This window comes from Anastrepha obliqua, chromosome 4 (assembly GCF_027943255.1).
Source record: "Anastrepha obliqua isolate idAnaObli1 chromosome 4, idAnaObli1_1.0, whole genome shotgun sequence".
NCBI classification, from domain to species: domain Eukaryota; kingdom Metazoa; phylum Arthropoda; class Insecta; order Diptera; family Tephritidae; genus Anastrepha; species Anastrepha obliqua.
The window spans coordinates 58,086,211-58,106,996 of NC_072895.1; the positions used below are offsets into that span (position 1 = coordinate 58,086,211).

At 30.5% G+C, this 20,786-nt stretch overlaps 1 protein-coding gene across 1 annotated transcript; it reads left to right on the forward strand.

Annotated features, from left to right (window-relative positions):
* Nucleotides 1–16,509: 16,509 nt before the first annotated feature.
* LOC129244631 (CDK-activating kinase assembly factor MAT1) lies at nt 16,510–17,780 on the forward strand. Its single transcript, XM_054882368.1, has one exon. It carries the CDS (start codon nt 16,612–16,614, stop codon nt 17,560–17,562), a length of 951 nt encoding a protein of 316 aa, XP_054738343.1. The 5' UTR covers nt 16,510–16,611; the 3' UTR covers nt 17,563–17,780.
* The last annotated feature ends 3,006 nt before the right edge of the window (nt 17,781–20,786 follow it).

Sequence of the window (20,786 nt, forward strand, 5' to 3'; positions counted from 1 at the left end):
TTCCAATGGAATTATAAAATTAATTATATTTCAAGACTTCAGCCAAAACATGTCGGAAAAATACTGAGACTTACATGGGCTCGAGCAATTTGAAAGTGTAGTCGTGTATGTATATAGTGAACTAATTATTGCAAGCCTGTTCACAGTATCCAAGTTGTTCAATATATTAAAGTTAACATTTTTGGTTCAAAAACTTGTCTTATTTGCTCAAAACACACATGTGTGTATGTATAATGCGCGATATCTGTAGAATAGATACACCCCTTTTCTAAGATTTTTACTCTTAGTTGCTAAAATTGTGTGGTGTGAGATAATCACATAGTTGCCAAAAAATTTTAATGGAATTCACTTGGAAGTAAATTGCAGAACATGTCAAATATTACGTCTTCCTTTTTTCATTTCCGAAATTGTTGATTTAGCTACTCTACCTAAATATTTTTTTTAAAGATGAAATACAAACGCCTTTTTCGATTTTTTTAATAATTATTAATTTCAGATTTTGTTCTTTAACGAAATGAATTTCTATGAAGATGTGATGGCACAATCAATTTATTAGCATTTAGAAGCTTTTATAAACGTAGAACAGCACATTTCCACCCCTAAACGGTTTATACTAGACAAAAATGAAAAAATCCAACGCTATCGTCAAATAACATCAGCTTTTCTAGTAATCAACAGCCAATGTAAAAGATAAGGGAATACCCGCTTTAATTTTTAATTCGTTTTTTCTGGTTTCTGCTTGAAATTGCTTTCAAAATTTTGTTCACTATTTAGAAATTTTCTATTGTTTACTATTTAGAGTACTCCTTGTAAAAATTTCAGTGTTCACTATATCCAAAACCGATTACATATCCAAAAATTTCATTATTTTTGTTCCACCGATAATATTTTTAAACATTTTTATCCAGACTTGTTAAGCATAAACTCTTCTATCATCTAAGGTGATTTTTTGGAAAACTATTTTCTATAAACTAATTGTATTTATAAAAAAATATCGATTCGTCGGTTCGCAAATCGTAAAAAATATTTTGTTGGAAGTTTTAAAATACAATAGATTTTATAATTGCGAAACTTATTTCATGATGCACACTGATGTATGAGTGCATTTATATGTATATACTATACATGTATATTGTATAAGTACATATCGCTCGTTTGTTGGAAGAAAGTGAAGCGCTCAAAAGCTCAAAAATTCGAAAAAACGACTTCAAAGTTTTCAATTTCCTATGCCTCCCTAAGTATTTAAGAGGACATATTTTCATCTAATCAGATACCGCTAAACGGTAGATATGGACGTACATCTTCTTGCACATCATAAAAGAACAGCTCGCGGGTATTTCTGCATTTCTTTTTTTCTTCTTAGAAGTATAAAAGAACTTTTGTCTTCCAACAAACAAGCGATTTATGTAAGTCTCAGTTTTGTCTCGTTAAAGTCAAATTTTTTCGTTTGCGCGCATGTTTGAGACTTTAAGAGGTTATAAAATAAGATCAGCATCAATTTTTGGATATCCGTTGTTCGAAGCCTACTTTTATCATCATCGAAAGCATTGCTTTTGAGCTTGTTAAACTATACTCGCAAATTTTCTTAACAGTTTGAAAATTCTTAAAAATCTTCTGTTAAATGTTCTTAAATTTTATTTAATTTTCGTTTGACTCAATGCTATAAAGAAATTTAGTTTAGTTATTTTGTATTTTTTATACATAATTTTACAGCTTTGAAATTACAAAACCTAATGAAGGGGAAGTAACCGCCGTAATCATATGACTTCGTGCGTGACTACCATTCGGAAGTGCGTTGGTTCGAACCTCCGTAGAAAAATACCAAAAAATTATGGAACAATTTGTTGTAATAGCGGCCACCCCACGGCGGGTAATGCCAAACCTGCGAGTGTACTTGCGTCACGAAATAGTTCTACATTAAAAACACCATCTACGGTTCGAAGGTGGCGGGAAACGACAGGTTCTTCCTTTTTTTCTTTGTTTTATTTTCCACCACAATCTCTCAACTTAATATCGAAGAGTGAAAAAATTAGTCTTGAATATTTTATAAAAACTTTCGGAATGCTTTAACCCTTTAACGGTTTCGCAAACTCTACAATGGAGCGTACAAAATGTAAAATATTTATTGAGGTTTGTTATTGAGCTGAATTCAAATCTGTGGTTGAAGTTGAAAAATTTAAGATGGCAGTTAGTTTTTTTTATTTGTTTGTCTAATTTTAGCCAACGAACGTCAGAATCGGACTCGAATTTCAAATTTGTTAATTGTGAGCATACATTAGAATTCAGCGTCTCTGAAGACTCTTAAGTGTACATGGATACATTTTTAACTGAAAATATTGAATTAAAAAAAAACTACTACCGTTTTGTATATGGCCTTCTCAGGTTGTTAATTTTAATAGAAATTCGTAATAAGGATTTTTAAAAACGAAGTCATTACGAGTATCAAATATAACTTGTTTTTGAAACTGTGTCATTTTCTTGAGGTGTGTAAAAAAAACTGCCCATTTTTTATGGCTGCAACCATTAAAAAAATTATAAACAAATAAAGTGAATTTATATTTTTCGAGTTTCTTAAAGCTTATTAAAAAATGTTTATCCAGGCAGAAAGTAATGCGTACTTATTTGTTCAAGTTATGATAATTTTTGTAGGTCGGAGACCGTTAAAGAGTTAAAGCTGCTTCACTGGCATTCAGTAAATCACTTAACTCGATTTATTGTGGGAGCTTGCTATTGATTGTATGTACATACATACATACATACATGCATGAACATAGCACACATATTCCTCAAAGGAGAGACAACCTAAAATGTCTTATTTGTCGGAAAATGTAAAAGAAAAATTTCAACACACAAGAACCGAAGTACTATTCTGCTCTCTAGCGGATTTGAATAATATGAAGAGTAAAACTGCAAAAAATTGATTTTGAAAAATTTTGAGTTGTGTAATTGAAGAAGAATTGGATATTTTAAAAAATTGAATTTATGTCTACTGGTGATGTACTGAATTATTGTAAAAATTGTATTGTAAAAATGTACGTAAATAACTAACGGCAGATTTTTATATGAAGTATGCTGCGCGCTTAACATTCATTTTGTGTTACTTTTTTGCTTACTTTTTTTTAGTTTCTTTTTTTATTTTTATTTTTTTTCTTTTTCTTTCTCCCCTTTTTTTTATTGTTTTGTTTGAGGAAAATATAGCGCTCCATTTGCCAAATGAGTTCGGTTCAGCATTTTGTTTTTCAAATTGCAATTAAAATACACTACGTTCGTTAACTATAGTACCAGGGCTTATTAATAAGTTTTGCCAATTTATTTGTTTCTTATTTAATTTCAATAATTTTTTTGTGAAAATATAGGTACAAGTCCAAGTTTCAAGTTTGTTGTGCAAGTTAAAAAACAAAATCTAAAAATTTTTATAAAAATTTCATACTTTTTAATCCGAATTTTTGGAAAAGTTTCGAGTATAAAATTTTATAGCCGATTCCGTTGTAGTATAATGAAGTAAAAATTTTAAATACAATTTACAATTTTTTGCTTTGTTGGTTTCTCCATATAACGAATAATCCACATATTATTTTTGTATGGAAGAAAACACCCGGCACTGTGAGCAAAAGAAATTGTGAAAAAGCAACGCGATATTTGAGCTACTTAAAACTCACACTGAATTATACCCAAATTAAGTGGTTTATGAAACTGCAGACACCAATTTTTTTTTATTCTGATTGTGTGAAAATTTTATGAAAATGTTTGGAATTTTTTTTTTTTATTAATTTTCGCAAGGCTTGAAACTTGGATTTATATGATTTTTTTAGTAGAATAAACTATATTTTAATAAAAAACGAACAAATTAAAAGAGAAACAAATAAATCGTCAGAAATTGTTAAAAAGTCCTAGTGCTATGGTTATTTATGCACTACTAGAAATATGAAATTAAATTTTAGCCGAACATTTGTAAGTTTGAGTAATCAAAACACATATTGCATTCTACCACATACCCTATGATCAGAAAGTACCGGGAATGTTTAAATAAAAAAAAAAAACAAAGTTAAATTTCAGGCAAATTTATTTTATCTCCTTTAAAATATGACCCGTCTGAAGCAATACACATGTGCCAACGTTTAACCCAGTTCTCCATGCACCTCTGGTAGGCCGACGATGGGATGGTCCTCAGCTCCTTGGTCGCATTCACTTTGATCTTCTCTATCGACTGCTTCCACAAAGTGGTAACTTTAACTTAGGGAAACAAAAATATGTCGCACGGGGCCATTTCAGGTGAATACGGTGCTTGCACGATGGTATTTACTTGCTGTTTGGTCAAATAATCCAGCACAATTTGGGCTCGGTGCGATAACGCGTTATCATCATGCAAAATCCAAGAATTGTTTGCCCACATTCGCGACTGTGTGCGAGGTACAGCATCCCTCAAACGCTTCAAAACGTATAAATAATATTCTTTATTGATTGTCTGGCCCGCTGGAAGGTACTTATGGTGCACTACGCCTTGGCAATCGAAGACAACAGTCAACATCACCTTCCCGGTACTTTTTGACCATAGGGTATATTTATATGTATGTAAATAGCATATGGCTCATTAGGAGCGAGTATGACTGCGGAAACATCTGGCAAATAAGCATAAATCGAATTAAATCGAAATAATTGAAGGCCTCAAATAAGTCGGCCTATTATTTTTACAGTAAATGAGACGAAAATGTGAATTTTCAAATGAATATTAAATATTACTATTGCGACGGTCGTTGTGGAAAGAAATTCGAGTAAGATGACTACAAATATGTATACTTTTTGAGAGTTGAATATGTGAAAACAACCTTAATCGACTTAGTACTTTTCATTAGTGAAGAACCTAATTGCTTTATTTTAGTGTATTCTTTTTATTTTTACAGCGTTTTCACAGCTCCAGAAATATATTTATAAATTTTGTATGAAATTTTTCAATTTTTTTTAATGAAAAAAAGCCTTGTGGATCTAAAATCACTTAAGTCAAATAAGTTGTTTTATCAAACGCTTTAAAATATTTAGAGCTATTTATAAATACCACAGCGCATACACTGCTTGAATCACAGTTTTATATTGAATAAATTAAGTTGTTACTGTTGTTGTTGCTGCTCTTACTATGGTAACCGTATAGGGATTTCTCAAGCAAATTGCTTTTTCACCTCAACGACAATTCTGAAGCGCAGCAGATTAAAAGGATAAGAAGCAATAAAGTAATACATAACTACTAAGTGCATATGTATGTGTATAGACTTGTATGTGTACGTGTGTATGGTATGCTGAGTATGCATTATGCGTTAACTAAATTGTGATATTTACAGTGATTCGATTTGTAATGGATATTTTTTTATGTTTTATTATTATTTCTTAGAAATCGATAACGCGAAAAAAACGATAATCATTTGCTTTGCGAATGAAACATGTTTAAGAATTTGTAAAATATGTATAAAATAAATTAGAAAAAAGAAAAACATGCGAAAATCGTAGAAAGCCTAGTTATGTAGTAGAGGTGAGCTCAGAAAACCCTTAGTACAATGCAGCTTGAGAGAAATTTCGTCAAATATGGCCCTGCCAATGCGTAAACCATATTTTACGTCATACATGCATACTCCCGTGTGTGTGTGTCTGTGTATGCGCAACATGCGAGTTGAAATCGCAATTGATTGTTCGTTTTGTTTGCTGAAAGCATTTGAATGTTACACAACTGTATAGAAAGCACCAATTTTTCTTGACTTTAAAAAATTGTTAGCTTTTAATTGTCAAATGAACTAAGAAGTATTTATATTAAATATGATTAAATATGTAAAAGATGATTAAATTTGAAAATAGTTTTATTTGTGTAAGAAAAACAGAAACAGTTTTACTTAGTAAAAATCTTTTTTTAACTACTGTATATATATATATAAATATATGTACATACATATGTACGTATAACTGTCTATAAAAAAAATCAAAAATTATATAACTCAAGTAATCACTTCTACTTCTCTAACTGTTAACTGCAAAGTATTACAAGTCTATGCTTAATAATCACAGAAACGCAATCTTTGTTTTATTCAGCTTTTGAGTTTTTTTTGAAGCCACAAACTTTATTAGTGCATAATAGCATTAAATTGTAAAAAAATATATATGTATATGTATATTCGCGCAACTAAACGAGAAAATATAACTAAATTAAATTAATAAATAAAATCGTTTTCACTTAAATTGAAAAAAAAAGAAAAATTATTATACTTACATACATATACTCTAGCATATTTAGACTAGCATTTAGTTTATTTGAACAAAATTGTAGCTAGCCACGCCCATATACAAGCATATTGTACACAATCTGTTATATACAAGACACTATTATTATTAGCACTAAATACCATTTCTAAATGTATTTGAATTGTATATGAAAAACGTATATATGTATTTATGTGTATACGAGTATGTTTGCATGTAGTTATCTATTGCGTAATCAATTCGTATTGCATACCAATAAAATTAAATTGTACACTTAATTAAAAATATGTATGCGTGTATGTAAATGGTATAGTGCAGAAGTATTTACCTCATCGGTGTATACGTGTAGGTGTGCATATGATTAACTATGTATGTGTATGCCTGTTTGTCGTTTGAGTCGCCGTTTAAGTTTATAGCATTCGACTCCGAAAAAAAGTTTTGTGTGTAGGCAAATGCTTAATTTGTATTTGTGTTTTATAATCGACACATATATTATTATATATATATATTATTAATAAAATTATATATACATACATTTAATTAATTATTAATGATCATTATTGTATGCGAAAATTTCAGCAACTATTAAAAACTAATGCCGATTGATTGTTGATTATTCAATTGATCGATCTTGATAACAGAAATACCTATTTAGAAACTGTAAATGTATTTAAAACAAATTAAATATACACATGTATAAATCTATATAATAATAAAATTGAAATTTAAAATAAAGAGAGTACACGAAAAATGTGAAAAACTGTGTTTGTTTGCATTTTTATTCGAGTACGACTTGGAGATAGCGGAAAAGCTAGCAAGAAAAGGCTCGACACTAGAAATACTCGTAGCAGAGGCGGTGGCAGTCTCCACCCCACTGAACACATTAAAAGCATCCATTGCTTCACACTATCATGCCTTAGCCGAAGTAAGATGGAAGCAACTAACTACATGTATTACAACAAAAAACACATGGCCGTCATACAAAATCCAAAGGACGAATGATCTGTTAGGATGCTCCCGGCCAAACATCTCATGCATCACTGCAACCCTTACAGGCCATTGGAAAGTAGGGGATCATGCAGCTAGACTCAATCTACCCTTCAATCCTATCTGCAGGAGCTGTCAAGCAGAAGGGCTAGCTCGGGCACGACTCCGCTCCTTTGGTAAGCCTTTCCTGCAGCAAATTAATAAAACCTCAGACATCGAGATAAAGAATTTGCTGCTATACTTGGACCTCAATAAATGGATTTGACTTAGAAAAAAAAAAAACAAAAAGCTTATACGATGGCGGTGGTAATAAAACGGTGGGGGTCACTAATTAGTATTATTTCAGTGGAAATACTCAACCACTCAACAACAACAACAACAACGACTTGGAACGTCGTATGTATTTGCTTAGCGAACCGTAAATATCACATACAAAGTGGCGCAAAATGAATCATCCGGTTATGTTTTTGAGTAACTAAAGGATGATCAATTTAGAGGTATCGGATTTTAAATTAAAATGAAATTACGAAAATCCAAATTGATTAGGCAATCTTTAGTATTTTTGTGAGAACCATTCATGACATTTTTTAAGGGGTTAGAGGTAGTCGGCGTCCGAAAAAATTATAATTTTCAAGAATTTTTTTGTTTGCTAATCAATTGCTTTATTTTACAAAAATAAAAACATAGCATTAATACATCATGTTTCGACTTCACTTTAGCAAAAATTTCAAAAAAAAAATTAAAAAATTGAAAAAATAAAAAAAAAAAAACAAATAGAAAAAAATAGAAGTAGAAAAAAAATATAAAAAAATAGAAATAGAAGAAAATAGAAAAAAAATTAAAATGAAAAAAGTAAAAAAATAAAAAAATATATATAAAAAAAAGAAAATTTAAAAACTTAATTTTGTCCTTCAAAATTGTCAATAATTTTATAAATTCTGTTTGAAGTTTTAAGGGGTTGGCGGTAGTCAAACTCCCGAAAAATTGATGATTTTGAAATAAGTAATAAAAAATAAAAAAAATAGAAAAAATAAAAAATTGAAAAAAATAAAAAATTGAAAAAATAGAAAAAAACAAATAGAAAAAAATAAAAATAGAAAAAAATAAAATAAAAATGGAAAAAAATATAAGTCGAAAAAAATATAAAAAAATAGAAATAGAAGCAAATAGAAAAAAATTTAAATGGAAAAAAATAAAAAAAGTAAAAAAATAAAAAAAAATATATAAAAAAAAGAAAATTTAAAAACTTAATTTTGTTTTTCAAAATTTTCAATAATTTTATAAATTCTGTATGAAGTTTTAAGGGGTTAGCGGTAGTCAAACTCCCGAAAAATTGATGATTTTCAATAATTTTTGCTTGCTAGTCAACTGCTTTATTTTACAAAAATAAAAACATAGCATTAATACATCATGTTTCGACTTGACTTTAGCAAAAATTTCAAAAAAAAAAATTAAAAAATTAAAAAAATAAAAAAAAAACAAATAGAACAAAAAATAAAAATAGAAAAAAATAGAAGTAGAAAAAAATATAAAAAAATAGAAATAGAAGAAAATAGAAAAAAAATTAAAATGAAAAAAAGTAAAAAAATAAAAAAAAATATATATAAAAAAAAGAAAATTTAAAAACTTAATTTTGTTCTTCAAAATTGTCAATAATTTTATAAATTCTGTTTGAAGTTTTAAGGGGTTGGCGGTAGTCAAACTCCCGAAAAATTGATGATTTTGAAATAAGTAATAAAAAATAAAAAAAATAGAAAAAATAAAAAATTGAAAAAAATAAAAAATTGAAAAAATAGAAAAAAATAAAAATAGAAAAAAATAAAATAAAAATGGAAAAAATATAAGTAGAAAAAAATATAAAAAAATAGAAATAGAAGCAAATAGAAAAAAAATGTAAATGGAAAAAAATAAAAAAAGTAAAAAAATAAAAAAAAATATATAAAAAAAAGAAAATTTAAAAACTTAATTTAGTTTTTCAAAATTGTCAATAATTTTATAAATTCTGTATGAAGTTTTAAGGGGTTAGCGGTAGTCAAACTCCCGAAAAATTGATGATTTTCAATAATTTTTGCTTGCTAGTCAACTGCTTTATTTTACAAAAATAAAAACATAGCATTAATACATCATGTTTCGACTTGACTTTAGCAAAAATTTCAAAAAAAAAAATTAATAATTGTATTGTAAAAATGTACGTAAATAACTAACGGCAGATTTTTATATGAAGTATGCTGCGCGCTTAACATTCATTTTGTGTTACTTTTTTGCTTACTTTTTTTTAGTTTCTTTTTTTATTTTTATTTTTTTTCTTTTTCTTTCTCCCCTTTTTTTTATTGTTTTGTTTGAGGAAAATATAGCGCTCCATTTGCCAAATGAGTTCGGTTCAGCATTTTGTTTTTCAAATTGCAATTAAAATACACTACGTTCGTTAACTATAGTACCAGGGCTTATTAATAAGTTTTGCCAATTTATTTGTTTCTTATTTAATTTCAATAATTTTTTTGTGAAAATATAGGTACAAGTCCAAGTTTCAAGTTTGTTGTGCAAGTTAAAAAACAAAATCTAAAAATTTTTATAAAAATTTCATACTTTTTAATCCGAATTTTTGGAAAAGTTTCGAGTATAAAATTTTATAGCCGATTCCGTTGTAGTATAATGAAGTAAAAATTTTAAATACAATTTACAATTTTTTGCTTTGTTGGTTTCTCCATATAACGAATAATCCACATATTATTTTTGTATGGAAGAAAACACCCGGCACTGTGAGCAAAAGAAATTGTGAAAAAGCAACGCGATATTTGAGCTACTTAAAACTCACACTGAATTATACCCAAATTAAGTGGTTTATGAAACTGCAGACACCAATTTTTTTTTATTCTGATTGTGTGAAAATTTTATGAAAATGTTTGGAATTTTTTTTTTTATTAATTTTCGCAAGGCTTGAAACTTGGATTTATATGATTTTTTTAGTAGAATAAACTATATTTTAATAAAAAACGAACAAATTAAAAGAGAAACAAATAAATCGTCAGAAATTGTTAAAAAGTCCTAGTGCTATGGTTATTTATGCACTACTAGAAATATGAAATTAAATTTTAGCCGAACATTTGTAAGTTTGAGTAATCAAAACACATATTGCATTCTACCACATACCCTATGATCAGAAAGTACCGGGAATGTTTAAATAAAAAAAAAAAACAAAGTTAAATTTCAGGCAAATTTATTTTATCTCCTTTAAAATATGACCCGTCTGAAGCAATACACATGTGCCAACGTTTAACCCAGTTCTCCATGCACCTCTGGTAGGCCGACGATGGGATGGTCCTCAGCTCCTTGGTCGCATTCACTTTGATCTTCTCTATCGACTGCTTCCACAAAGTGGTAACTTTAACTTAGGGAAACAAAAATATGTCGCACGGGGCCATTTCAGGTGAATACGGTGCTTGCACGATGGTATTTACTTGCTGTTTGGTCAAATAATCCAGCACAATTTGGGCTCGGTGCGATAACGCGTTATCATCATGCAAAATCCAAGAATTGTTTGCCCACATTCGCGACTGTGTGCGAGGTACAGCATCCCTCAAACGCTTCAAAACGTATAAATAATATTCTTTATTGATTGTCTGGCCCGCTGGAAGGTACTTATGGTGCACTACGCCTTGGCAATCGAAGACAACAGTCAACATCACCTTCCCGGTACTTTTTGACCATAGGGTATATTTATATGTATGTAAATAGCATATGGCTCATTAGGAGCGAGTATGACTGCGGAAACATCTGGCAAATAAGCATAAATCGAATTAAATCGAAATAATTGAAGGCCTCAAATAAGTCGGCCTATTATTTTTACAGTAAATGAGACGAAAATGTGAATTTTCAAATGAATATTAAATATTACTATTGCGACGGTCGTTGTGGAAAGAAATTCGAGTAAGATGACTACAAATATGTATACTTTTTGAGAGTTGAATATGTGAAAACAACCTTAATCGACTTAGTACTTTTCATTAGTGAAGAACCTAATTGCTTTATTTTAGTGTATTCTTTTTATTTTTACAGCGTTTTCACAGCTCCAGAAATATATTTATAAATTTTGTATGAAATTTTTCAATTTTTTTTAATGAAAAAAAGCCTTGTGGATCTAAAATCACTTAAATCAAATAAGTTGTTTTATCAAACGCTTTAAAATATTTAGAGCTATTTATAAATACCACAGCGCATACACTGCTTGAATCACAGTTTTATATTGAATAAATTAAGTTGTTACTGTTGTTGTTGCTGCTCTTACTATGGTAACCGTATAGGGATTTCTCAAGCAAATTGCTTTTTCACCTCAACGACAATTCTGAAGCGCAGCAGATTAAAAGGATAAGAAGCAATAAAGTAATACATAACTACTAAGTGCATATGTATGTGTATAGACTTGTATGTGTACGTGTGTATGGTATGCTGAGTATGCATTATGCGTTAACTAAATTGTGATATTTACAGTGATTCGATTTGTAATGGATATTTTTTTATGTTTTATTATTATTTCTTAGAAATCGATAACGCGAAAAAAACGATAATCATTTGCTTTGCGAATGAAACATGTTTAAGAATTTGTAAAATATGTATAAAATAAATTAGAAAAAAGAAAAACATGCGAAAATCGTAGAAAGCCTAGTTATGTAGTAGAGGTGAGCTCAGAAAACCCTTAGTACAATGCAGCTTGAGAGAAATTTCGTCAAATATGGCCCTGCCAATGCGTAAACCATATTTTACGTCATACATGCATACTCCCGTGTGTGTGTGTCTGTGTATGCGCAACATGCGAGTTGAAATCGCAATTGATTGTTCGTTTTGTTTGCTGAAAGCATTTGAATGTTACACAACTGTATAGAAAGCACCAATTTTTCTTGACTTTAAAAAATTGTTAGCTTTTAATTGTCAAATGAACTAAGAAGTATTTATATTAAATATGATTAAATATGTAAAAGATGATTAAATTTGAAAATAGTTTTATTTGTGTAAGAAAAACAGAAACAGTTTTACTTAGTAAAAATCTTTTTTTAACTACTGTATATATATATATAAATATATGTACATACATATGTACGTATAACTGTCTATAAAAAAAATCAAAAATTATATAACTCAAGTAATCACTTCTACTTCTCTAACTGTTAACTGCAAAGTATTACAAGTCTATGCTTAATAATCACAGAAACGCAATCTTTGTTTTATTCAGCTTTTGAGTTTTTTTTGAAGCCACAAACTTTATTAGTGCATAATAGCATTAAATTGTAAAAAAATATATATGTATATGTATATTCGCGCAACTAAACGAGAAAATATAACTAAATTAAATTAATAAATAAAATCGTTTTCACTTAAATTGAAAAAAAAAGAAAAATTATTATACTTACATACATATACTCTAGCATATTTAGACTAGCATTTAGTTTATTTGAACAAAATTGTAGCTAGCCACGCCCATATACAAGCATATTGTACACAATCTGTTATATACAAGACACTATTATTATTAGCACTAAATACCATTTCTAAATGTATTTGAATTGTATATGAAAAACGTATATATGTATTTATGTGTATACGAGTATGTTTGCATGTAGTTATCTATTGCGTAATCAATTCGTATTGCATACCAATAAAATTAAATTGTACACTTAATTAAAAATATGTATGCGTGTATGTAAATGGTATAGTGCAGAAGTATTTACCTCATCGGTGTATACGTGTAGGTGTGCATATGATTAACTATGTATGTGTATGCCTGTTTGTCGTTTGAGTCGCCGTTTAAGTTTATAGCATTCGACTCCGAAAAAAAGTTTTGTGTGTAGGCAAATGCTTAATTTGTATTTGTGTTTTATAATCGACACATATATTATTATATATATATATTATTAATAAAATTATATATACATACATTTAATTAATTATTAATGATCATTATTGTATGCGAAAATTTCAGCAACTATTAAAAACTAATGCCGATTGATTGTTGATTATTCAATTGATCGATCTTGATAACAGAAATACCTATTTAGAAACTGTAAATGTATTTAAAACAAATTAAATATACACATGTATAAATCTATATAATAATAAAATTGAAATTTAAAATAAAGAGAGTACACGAAAAATGTGAAAAACTGTGTTTGTTTGCATTTTTATTCGAGTACCTTGGAGATAGCGGAAAAGCTAGCAAGAAAAGGCTCGACACTAGAAATACTCGTAGCAGAGGCGGTGGCAGTCTCCACCCCACTGAACACATTAAAAGCATCCATTGCTTCACACTATCATGCCTTAGCCGAAGTAAGATGGAAGCAACTAACTACATGTATTACAACAAAAAACACATGGCCGTCATACAAAATCCAAAGGACGAATGATCTGTTAGGATGCTCCCGGCCAAACATCTCATGCATCACTGCAACCCTTACAGGCCATTGGAAAGTAGGGGATCATGCAGCTAGACTCAATCTACCCTTCAATCCTATCTGCAGGAGCTGTCAAGCAGAAGGGCTAGCTCGGGCACGACTCCGCTCCTTTGGTAAGCCTTTCCTGCAGCAAATTAATAAAACCTCAGACATCGAGATAAAGAATTTGCTGCTATACTTGGACCTCAATAAATGGATTTGACTTAGAAAAAAAAAAAACAAAAAGCTTATACGATGGCGGTGGTAATAAAACGGTGGGGGTCACTAATTAGTATTATTTCAGTGGAAATACTCAACCACTCAACAACAACAACAACAACGACTTGGAACGTCGTATGTATTTGCTTAGCGAACCGTAAATATCACATACAAAGTGGCGCAAAATGAATCATCCGGTTATGTTTTTGAGTAACTAAAGGATGATCAATTTAGAGGTATCGGATTTTAAATTAAAATGAAATTACGAAAATCCAAATTGATTAGGCAATCTTTAGTATTTTTGTGAGAACCATTCATGACATTTTTTAAGGGGTTAGAGGTAGTCGGCGTCCGAAAAAATTATAATTTTCAAGAATTTTTTTGTTTGCTAATCAATTGCTTTATTTTACAAAAATAAAAACATAGCATTAATACATCATGTTTCGACTTCACTTTAGCAAAAATTTCAAAAAAAAAATTAAAAAATTGAAAAAATAAAAAAAAAAAAACAAATAGAAAAAAATAGAAGTAGAAAAAAAATATAAAAAAATAGAAATAGAAGAAAATAGAAAAAAAATTAAAATGAAAAAAGTAAAAAAATAAAAAAATATATATAAAAAAAAGAAAATTTAAAAACTTAATTTTGTCCTTCAAAATTGTCAATAATTTTATAAGTTCTGTTTGAAGTTTTAAGGGGTTGGCGGTAGTCAAACTCCCGAAAAATTGATGATTTTGAAATAAGTAATAAAAAATAAAAAAAATAGAAAAAATAAAAAATTGAAAAAAATAAAAAATTGAAAAAATAGAAAAAAACAAATAGAAAAAAATAAAAATAGAAAAAAATAAAATAAAAATGGAAAAAAATATAAGTCGAAAAAAATATAAAAAAATAGAAATAGAAGCAAATAGAAAAAAATTTAAATGGAAAAAAATAAAAAAAGTAAAAAAATAAAAAAAAATATATAAAAAAAAGAAAATTTAAAAACTTAATTTTGTTTTTCAAAATTTTCAATAATTTTATAAATTCTGTATGAAGTTTTAAGGGGTTAGCGGTAGTCAAACTCCCGAAAAATTGATGATTTTCAATAATTTTTGCTTGCTAGTCAACTGCTTTATTTTACAAAAATAAAAACATAGCATTAATACATCATGTTTCGACTTGACTTTAGCAAAAATTTCAAAAAAAAAAATTAAAAAATTAAAAAAATAAAAAAAAAACAAATAGAAAAAAAAATAAAAATAGAAAAAAATAGAAGTAGAAAAAAATATAAAAAAATAGAAATAGAAGAAAATAGAAAAAAAATTAAAATGAAAAAAAGTAAAAAAATAAAAAAAAATATATATAATAAAAAAAAGAAAATTTAAAAACTTAATTTTGTTCTTCAAAATTGTCAATAATTTTATAAATTCTGTTTGAAGTTTTAAGGGGTTGGCGGTAGTCAAACTCCCGAAAAATTGATGATTTTGAAATAAGTAATAAAAAATAAAAAAAATAGAAAAAATAAAAAATTGAAAAAAATAAAAAATTGAAAAAATAGAAAAAAATAAAAATAGAAAAAAATAAAATAAAAATGGAAAAAATATAAGTAGAAAAAAATATAAAAAAATAGAAATAGAAGCAAATAGAAAAAAAATGTAAATGGAAAAAAATAAAAAAAGTAAAAAAATAAAAAAAAATATATAAAAAAAAGAAAATTTAAAAACTTAATTTAGTTTTTCAAAATTGTCAATAATTTTATAAATTCTGTATGAAGTTTTAAGGGGTTAGCGGTAGTCAAACTCCCGAAAAATTGATGATTTTCAATAATTTTTGCTTGCTAGTCAACTGCTTTATTTTACAAAAATAAAAACATAGCATTAATACATCATGTTTCGACTTGACTTTAGCAAAAATTTCAAAAAAAAAAATTAATAATTGTAAAAGTTATCGCTGTTTGTGTGGAGCCCGTTTCTCCAGAAGTCTCTTGCGGTGGTCATCACAAGTCCTTGGAGTTTCATCTAAAATCAATAGGACAAGAGAATTTGGAAATTTTGAGTTGTTACGCTTTAACGTAACAAGTGCGAAATGTAAAGAGAAACGTAAATTAAAAACTCAATAAAATGGTTGCAGGCAAAGAAAAGATTTTTGTAGGCATAATTCGAATAAAATGTTTGCTAGATGTTATTAATTATTTATTAATATTACAGAAAAAAGCCTGTGCCTATAGACGTTTGGCCTGTTGTTGCTTATTATAAAATGTAATATCAAATTTCGTAAGCGTATTGATGCTACAATTGCCAGCAAATAGCGCAAGTTAATTAACTATTGTTTCTATTCACCGTTTCTTCGTATCGTTACTAATAATTAAACAAATCAGAAACAATAAAATATTCCACCAACCAATTTTTATTAAGAAAAACCTTTCAAAAAGTCTTAACAGCAGATTATTAATTTTTCAGCTAGTAAAATGTGAATGGGTATATTAATTTTTGTGGATTTATTGCTAATCAGTGCATTTGTGAACGCACTTTAATGAATATCTTTTATTCTTTGCTATCGATAAATCTCGTCACAGGGTGACTTGCATGCGCACATATTTAACGTCACTTACAGCTGATTCGCTTTGTATTGCTTTCATTCTTCTTTACCTTTGCATTTGTTTTCTGCACAATCAAATTGGAAAAATACCGGCACATTGCAGGACAACAAAACACGATTACCGTGATTTTTGATATAGTTGTATAAAGATAAGCTCGTTGCAACATGGAGGATCAGGCATGTCCGCGTTGCAAAACAACTAAATATCGGAACCCATCACTCAAATTGATGGTAAACGTGTGTGGCCATACACTCTGTGAGTCCTGCGTTGATCTGCTTTTTCTCAAAGGTTCAGGTTCATGCCCAGAATGTCTGGTACCATTGCGTCGTAACAATTTCCGTGTTCAACTCTTCGAGGATCCCATGGTTGAGAAGGAGGTTGACATAAGAAAACGTGTGCTACGGGATTACAATAAAAAAGAAGACGATTTCGCAACACTACAAGAGTACAATGACTATTTGGAAGAAATTGAAACTATTATCTACAATCTCTGCAACAATATTGATATTATTGGCACTAACAAACGTATTGAAGCATTTCGCCGTGAGAATCGTGATATTATACAACGTAACAAAACGCGTATGGGGCGCGAAGAATACGAATTGGAAGAGATGTTAGAATTAGAGCGGGCACAAGAAGAAGCGCGTCGCCAGGAATTAGCCGAACTAGAGACAGAACATAAGAAGAAGAAAGCACGTGAGAAGGAAGCGCTCATTGACGAATTGATGAGCAGTGGGAAAGATGCGACAGAAATTGTAAATGAATTTGCTGAAAAAGTGGAAAAGTTGCGCGAAGAAGAAAAGAAGGTGCCACCACCCAAGCCTGCTTCGCAATTCTCGACGGGCATACAATTTGGACGTTCCAGCGATCAAATGTTCCTGCCATTACCAAAGGCGGAAGAGGGGCCACTGTATGTGCACATTGCTCCGACACTATACATGGAAGGACCAGCTGCACCGCCTAGCAGTGATATAGAGACCAAGGGCTTCATTGTACACGTACGGCCTGAGAATACCGCTGAGCGTGCCGGTGGCTATAAAGCGTATATGGCTTGTCAGCGAGCGTTGCAAGAGGCAATGATGGGTCTTTACCATGGTGCGCCTTCGGCTAATTGACAAGAGGCCGAAAACGGAGGTGTAAACGATATGAAGACGCTAAGCAGCAATTAGATTAATATTAATGATAGAAGAGCAAAGCTTAAATGTGTGTAAATGCTTGGCTATAGATATTAAAGTAATTTATAATAGACTTACAAAACTCGCTACAATCCAATGTTTCCTTGAATACCTGCCGAGAAATATATAATTTAAATAAAAAAAACTGTAAAAGTGAACTGAATATAATATTTAATTTTTATTACCAAGAAATTACTATTGAAAATTGGTTTAAAGAGCAGACAATTCAGTGCTTCTAATATGTCCACAATTCGCTCTCGATGGATATGGCTGATTCTCGTTTGCGTATTTGATTCAGTCTATTCGCCGGTAAAGTGGTTCATAGGTTTGATTCTCTGGTACATATTTAAAATTGCCATGTATGTACGTATATTGAAAGTATGTTTAAGACAGCAATTAAACAAAATTTAGATACAAAAGTGATGCTTTTAGATACATAAAAAAGTATTTGGTTTCATAAACAAAAACTAAAAATCACAATTCACGAATGCCACAAAAAATTGTATTTCAAATAAAGTCGTTGTTATTGTAACAGCATAATAGATAAATTTTTAGGAAGTGCTACTTAGGTGACAGTCCTTGAGCGAATAAAAATTCGGGCTCTTTCCGTATGTTGTAAATAAATTCAGTTATCAAGAAAGTTAACCTAATCTGGTATATTTGGCCCAGAACATTGTGTTATCGAATATACCGGTTTAGGTTACGACTTTCACTTTTATGTTCCCCATCTCACACATGCGAGTTCTCCAGTATAAGTTCAACAGAGAGCGCAATCTCCTAAAATGTGTCCAAAGTGGTTCTGGTCTCAGATGAGAGATGTAGATATGTAAATATATAGACGTGTGAAAGGGTGAGTGGTGTTGGTTTTGATCTTTCTGAATGCTAAGATATCTGAGAAACGCCATGTCAAGTGATCCAGGTATTTTGAAGATGGTCTAATATATTTCTGAAAATTTTAACAAAAATATTAGATTTTTTTTTTTAATTTTTCAGTTTACAGGGTTTGATTGAAAAGTAATGAGCCTTATTTTTTTTAAGCAGTTTTATTAAACCTTTTGGTTTATACAACTAATATTCTTCAAAATAGGACCCTTGAGCGTCAATACACCGCTGGTAGCGGTCCTTCCACTGCAGGAAACATTTTTTAAACTCACCCGCCGGAATTGCGTTCAATTTGGCTGTCACAGTTTTTTGGATCGCCTCGATGGAGTCGAAACGCCTCCCCTTCAGTTTTCTTTTCAGGCGCGGGAACAAGAAGAAGTCCGGAGGGGACAGAACTGGGCTGTAGGGAGGGTGGGGAAGCACCGGAACCCCCATTTTGGCCAATGCAGAGGTGCAGAGGAAGGCGGTGTGCGCCGGCACATTATCGTGATGACCTTCCAGATCGCTGTTCGTCTTCGACGTCCTCCCGGCCTTCCTTGAATGACTTGTGCCCCCGTTTTACCTGAGCACTGAGATTGGTCCCCCCTAAGCCTCCTTGAGTAGCCCAATGGTTTCGGTACTCGTTTTGTTTAGCTTTACGCAAAATTTGATCGAATAACGTTGCTCCAACGATCGCTGCATTTTCGCCACTGCAAAATCCTCACAAGCTTTTAAAACAGCTTTCACGCGCGGAGCGATGTTGACTGCACCGCTGTTGCCAGCGAACTGGGACCGGTTTCTAGTGGAAGGATCATTTCCAACGATCATTTTCCCCCACCAGCCGATTCGGTTGATCGCTTGGCAGACGCTCCACGCGGGAAGGCTCATTACTTTTCCATCAAACCCTATTGAAAAATTTAAAAAAATCTAATATTTTTATAAAAAAATATTTAGTTTTTTGTTATGTAACTAGGCAATTCCAGAGTTTAGTCTAGCACTGATGCGTGAGATTATCGCGCCATCCATCCCAGGTTTGTGTTCACGATTTTGAGTTCTACGGTTACTGGATCGAATGCCCAACATTTTGAATGGTGTTCAATGAGGTTACAAAAAAATGGCAAAAGCAAATAGACGACTTTTAGTTGAAAAAAATCTAAGCACTGGGACTGAAATTATAGAAAAATTAGGTAAGGCAAAATGGAAATAGTACTGAATTTTTTTTTTTTTTTTTTGTAAGGAGAACGGTTTAAATCGGTTAGGGGACTAGCTGATATTTGTGAATTATATAGACAGCTGCAGTACACAAAGAGACAAGCAAGCGTAAAGGTCAAGATGAAGATTTCCATCACTCAAAATCATATTTTTCTATTAAAAAAGTTATTGAAAAACAAAATTGGATTATTAATTTTGCGCCCCTTGTACTTTAATGCTAAATTAGACCAAAATAAATATGAACAAACTTACAAAATCATTTCTCTACCTTGGAATAGTTATAAAAGTGTAAGAGTTAAAGGTTTTTTATACCAAAATGTCTCTGTTCAACAATTTCACGTACATAGATTAACAAAATCAAGGCGCATAACACAAATTGGAGCAGGATATCGGCAAAGCCTCTTACAAAGGATTTGCGCGGTAAGTATAATATACTTATACACTCATGGTTACACAAACCCTATGGTCAGAAAATACCGGGAATGTTTAAATATAACAAAACAGAGTTAAATTTCAGGCAAATTTATTTTATCTCCTTCAAAATATGACCAGTCTGAAGCAACACACATGTGCCAACGTTTAACCCAGTACTCCATACTCCCCTGGTAGGCCGGCGAAGGGATCGTCTCTTTCGTCGTATTCTCTTTGAACTCCTCTATCGACCGGAGTCTCCTTCCACGAAGTGGTGACTTCAACTTGGGGAAACAAAAAGAAGTCGCACGGGGCCATATCAGGTGAATACTGTGCTTGTACAATGGTATTTACTTGGTATTTGGGCAAATAATACAGCACAATTTGGGCTCGGTGCGATGGCACGTTATCATCATGCAAAATCCAAGAATTGTTGGCCCACATTTCCGTCCGTTTGTGTCGTACAGCATCTCTCAAAGACTTCAAAACGGATAAATAGTGACAGATGTGTGTTTTACAGTCCTACCAACATAAGAAAAAATATGGACCGGTTCCCACGTGTGCGGTTCATTTAAATTAAACATTTCCGGTACTTTTTGTTCATAGGGTATATACTCTAGGCTGGTGCCCTCAGCAGAAAACAATTGTCAAAAAACAACTATATTTTGTAGCCACTTGTG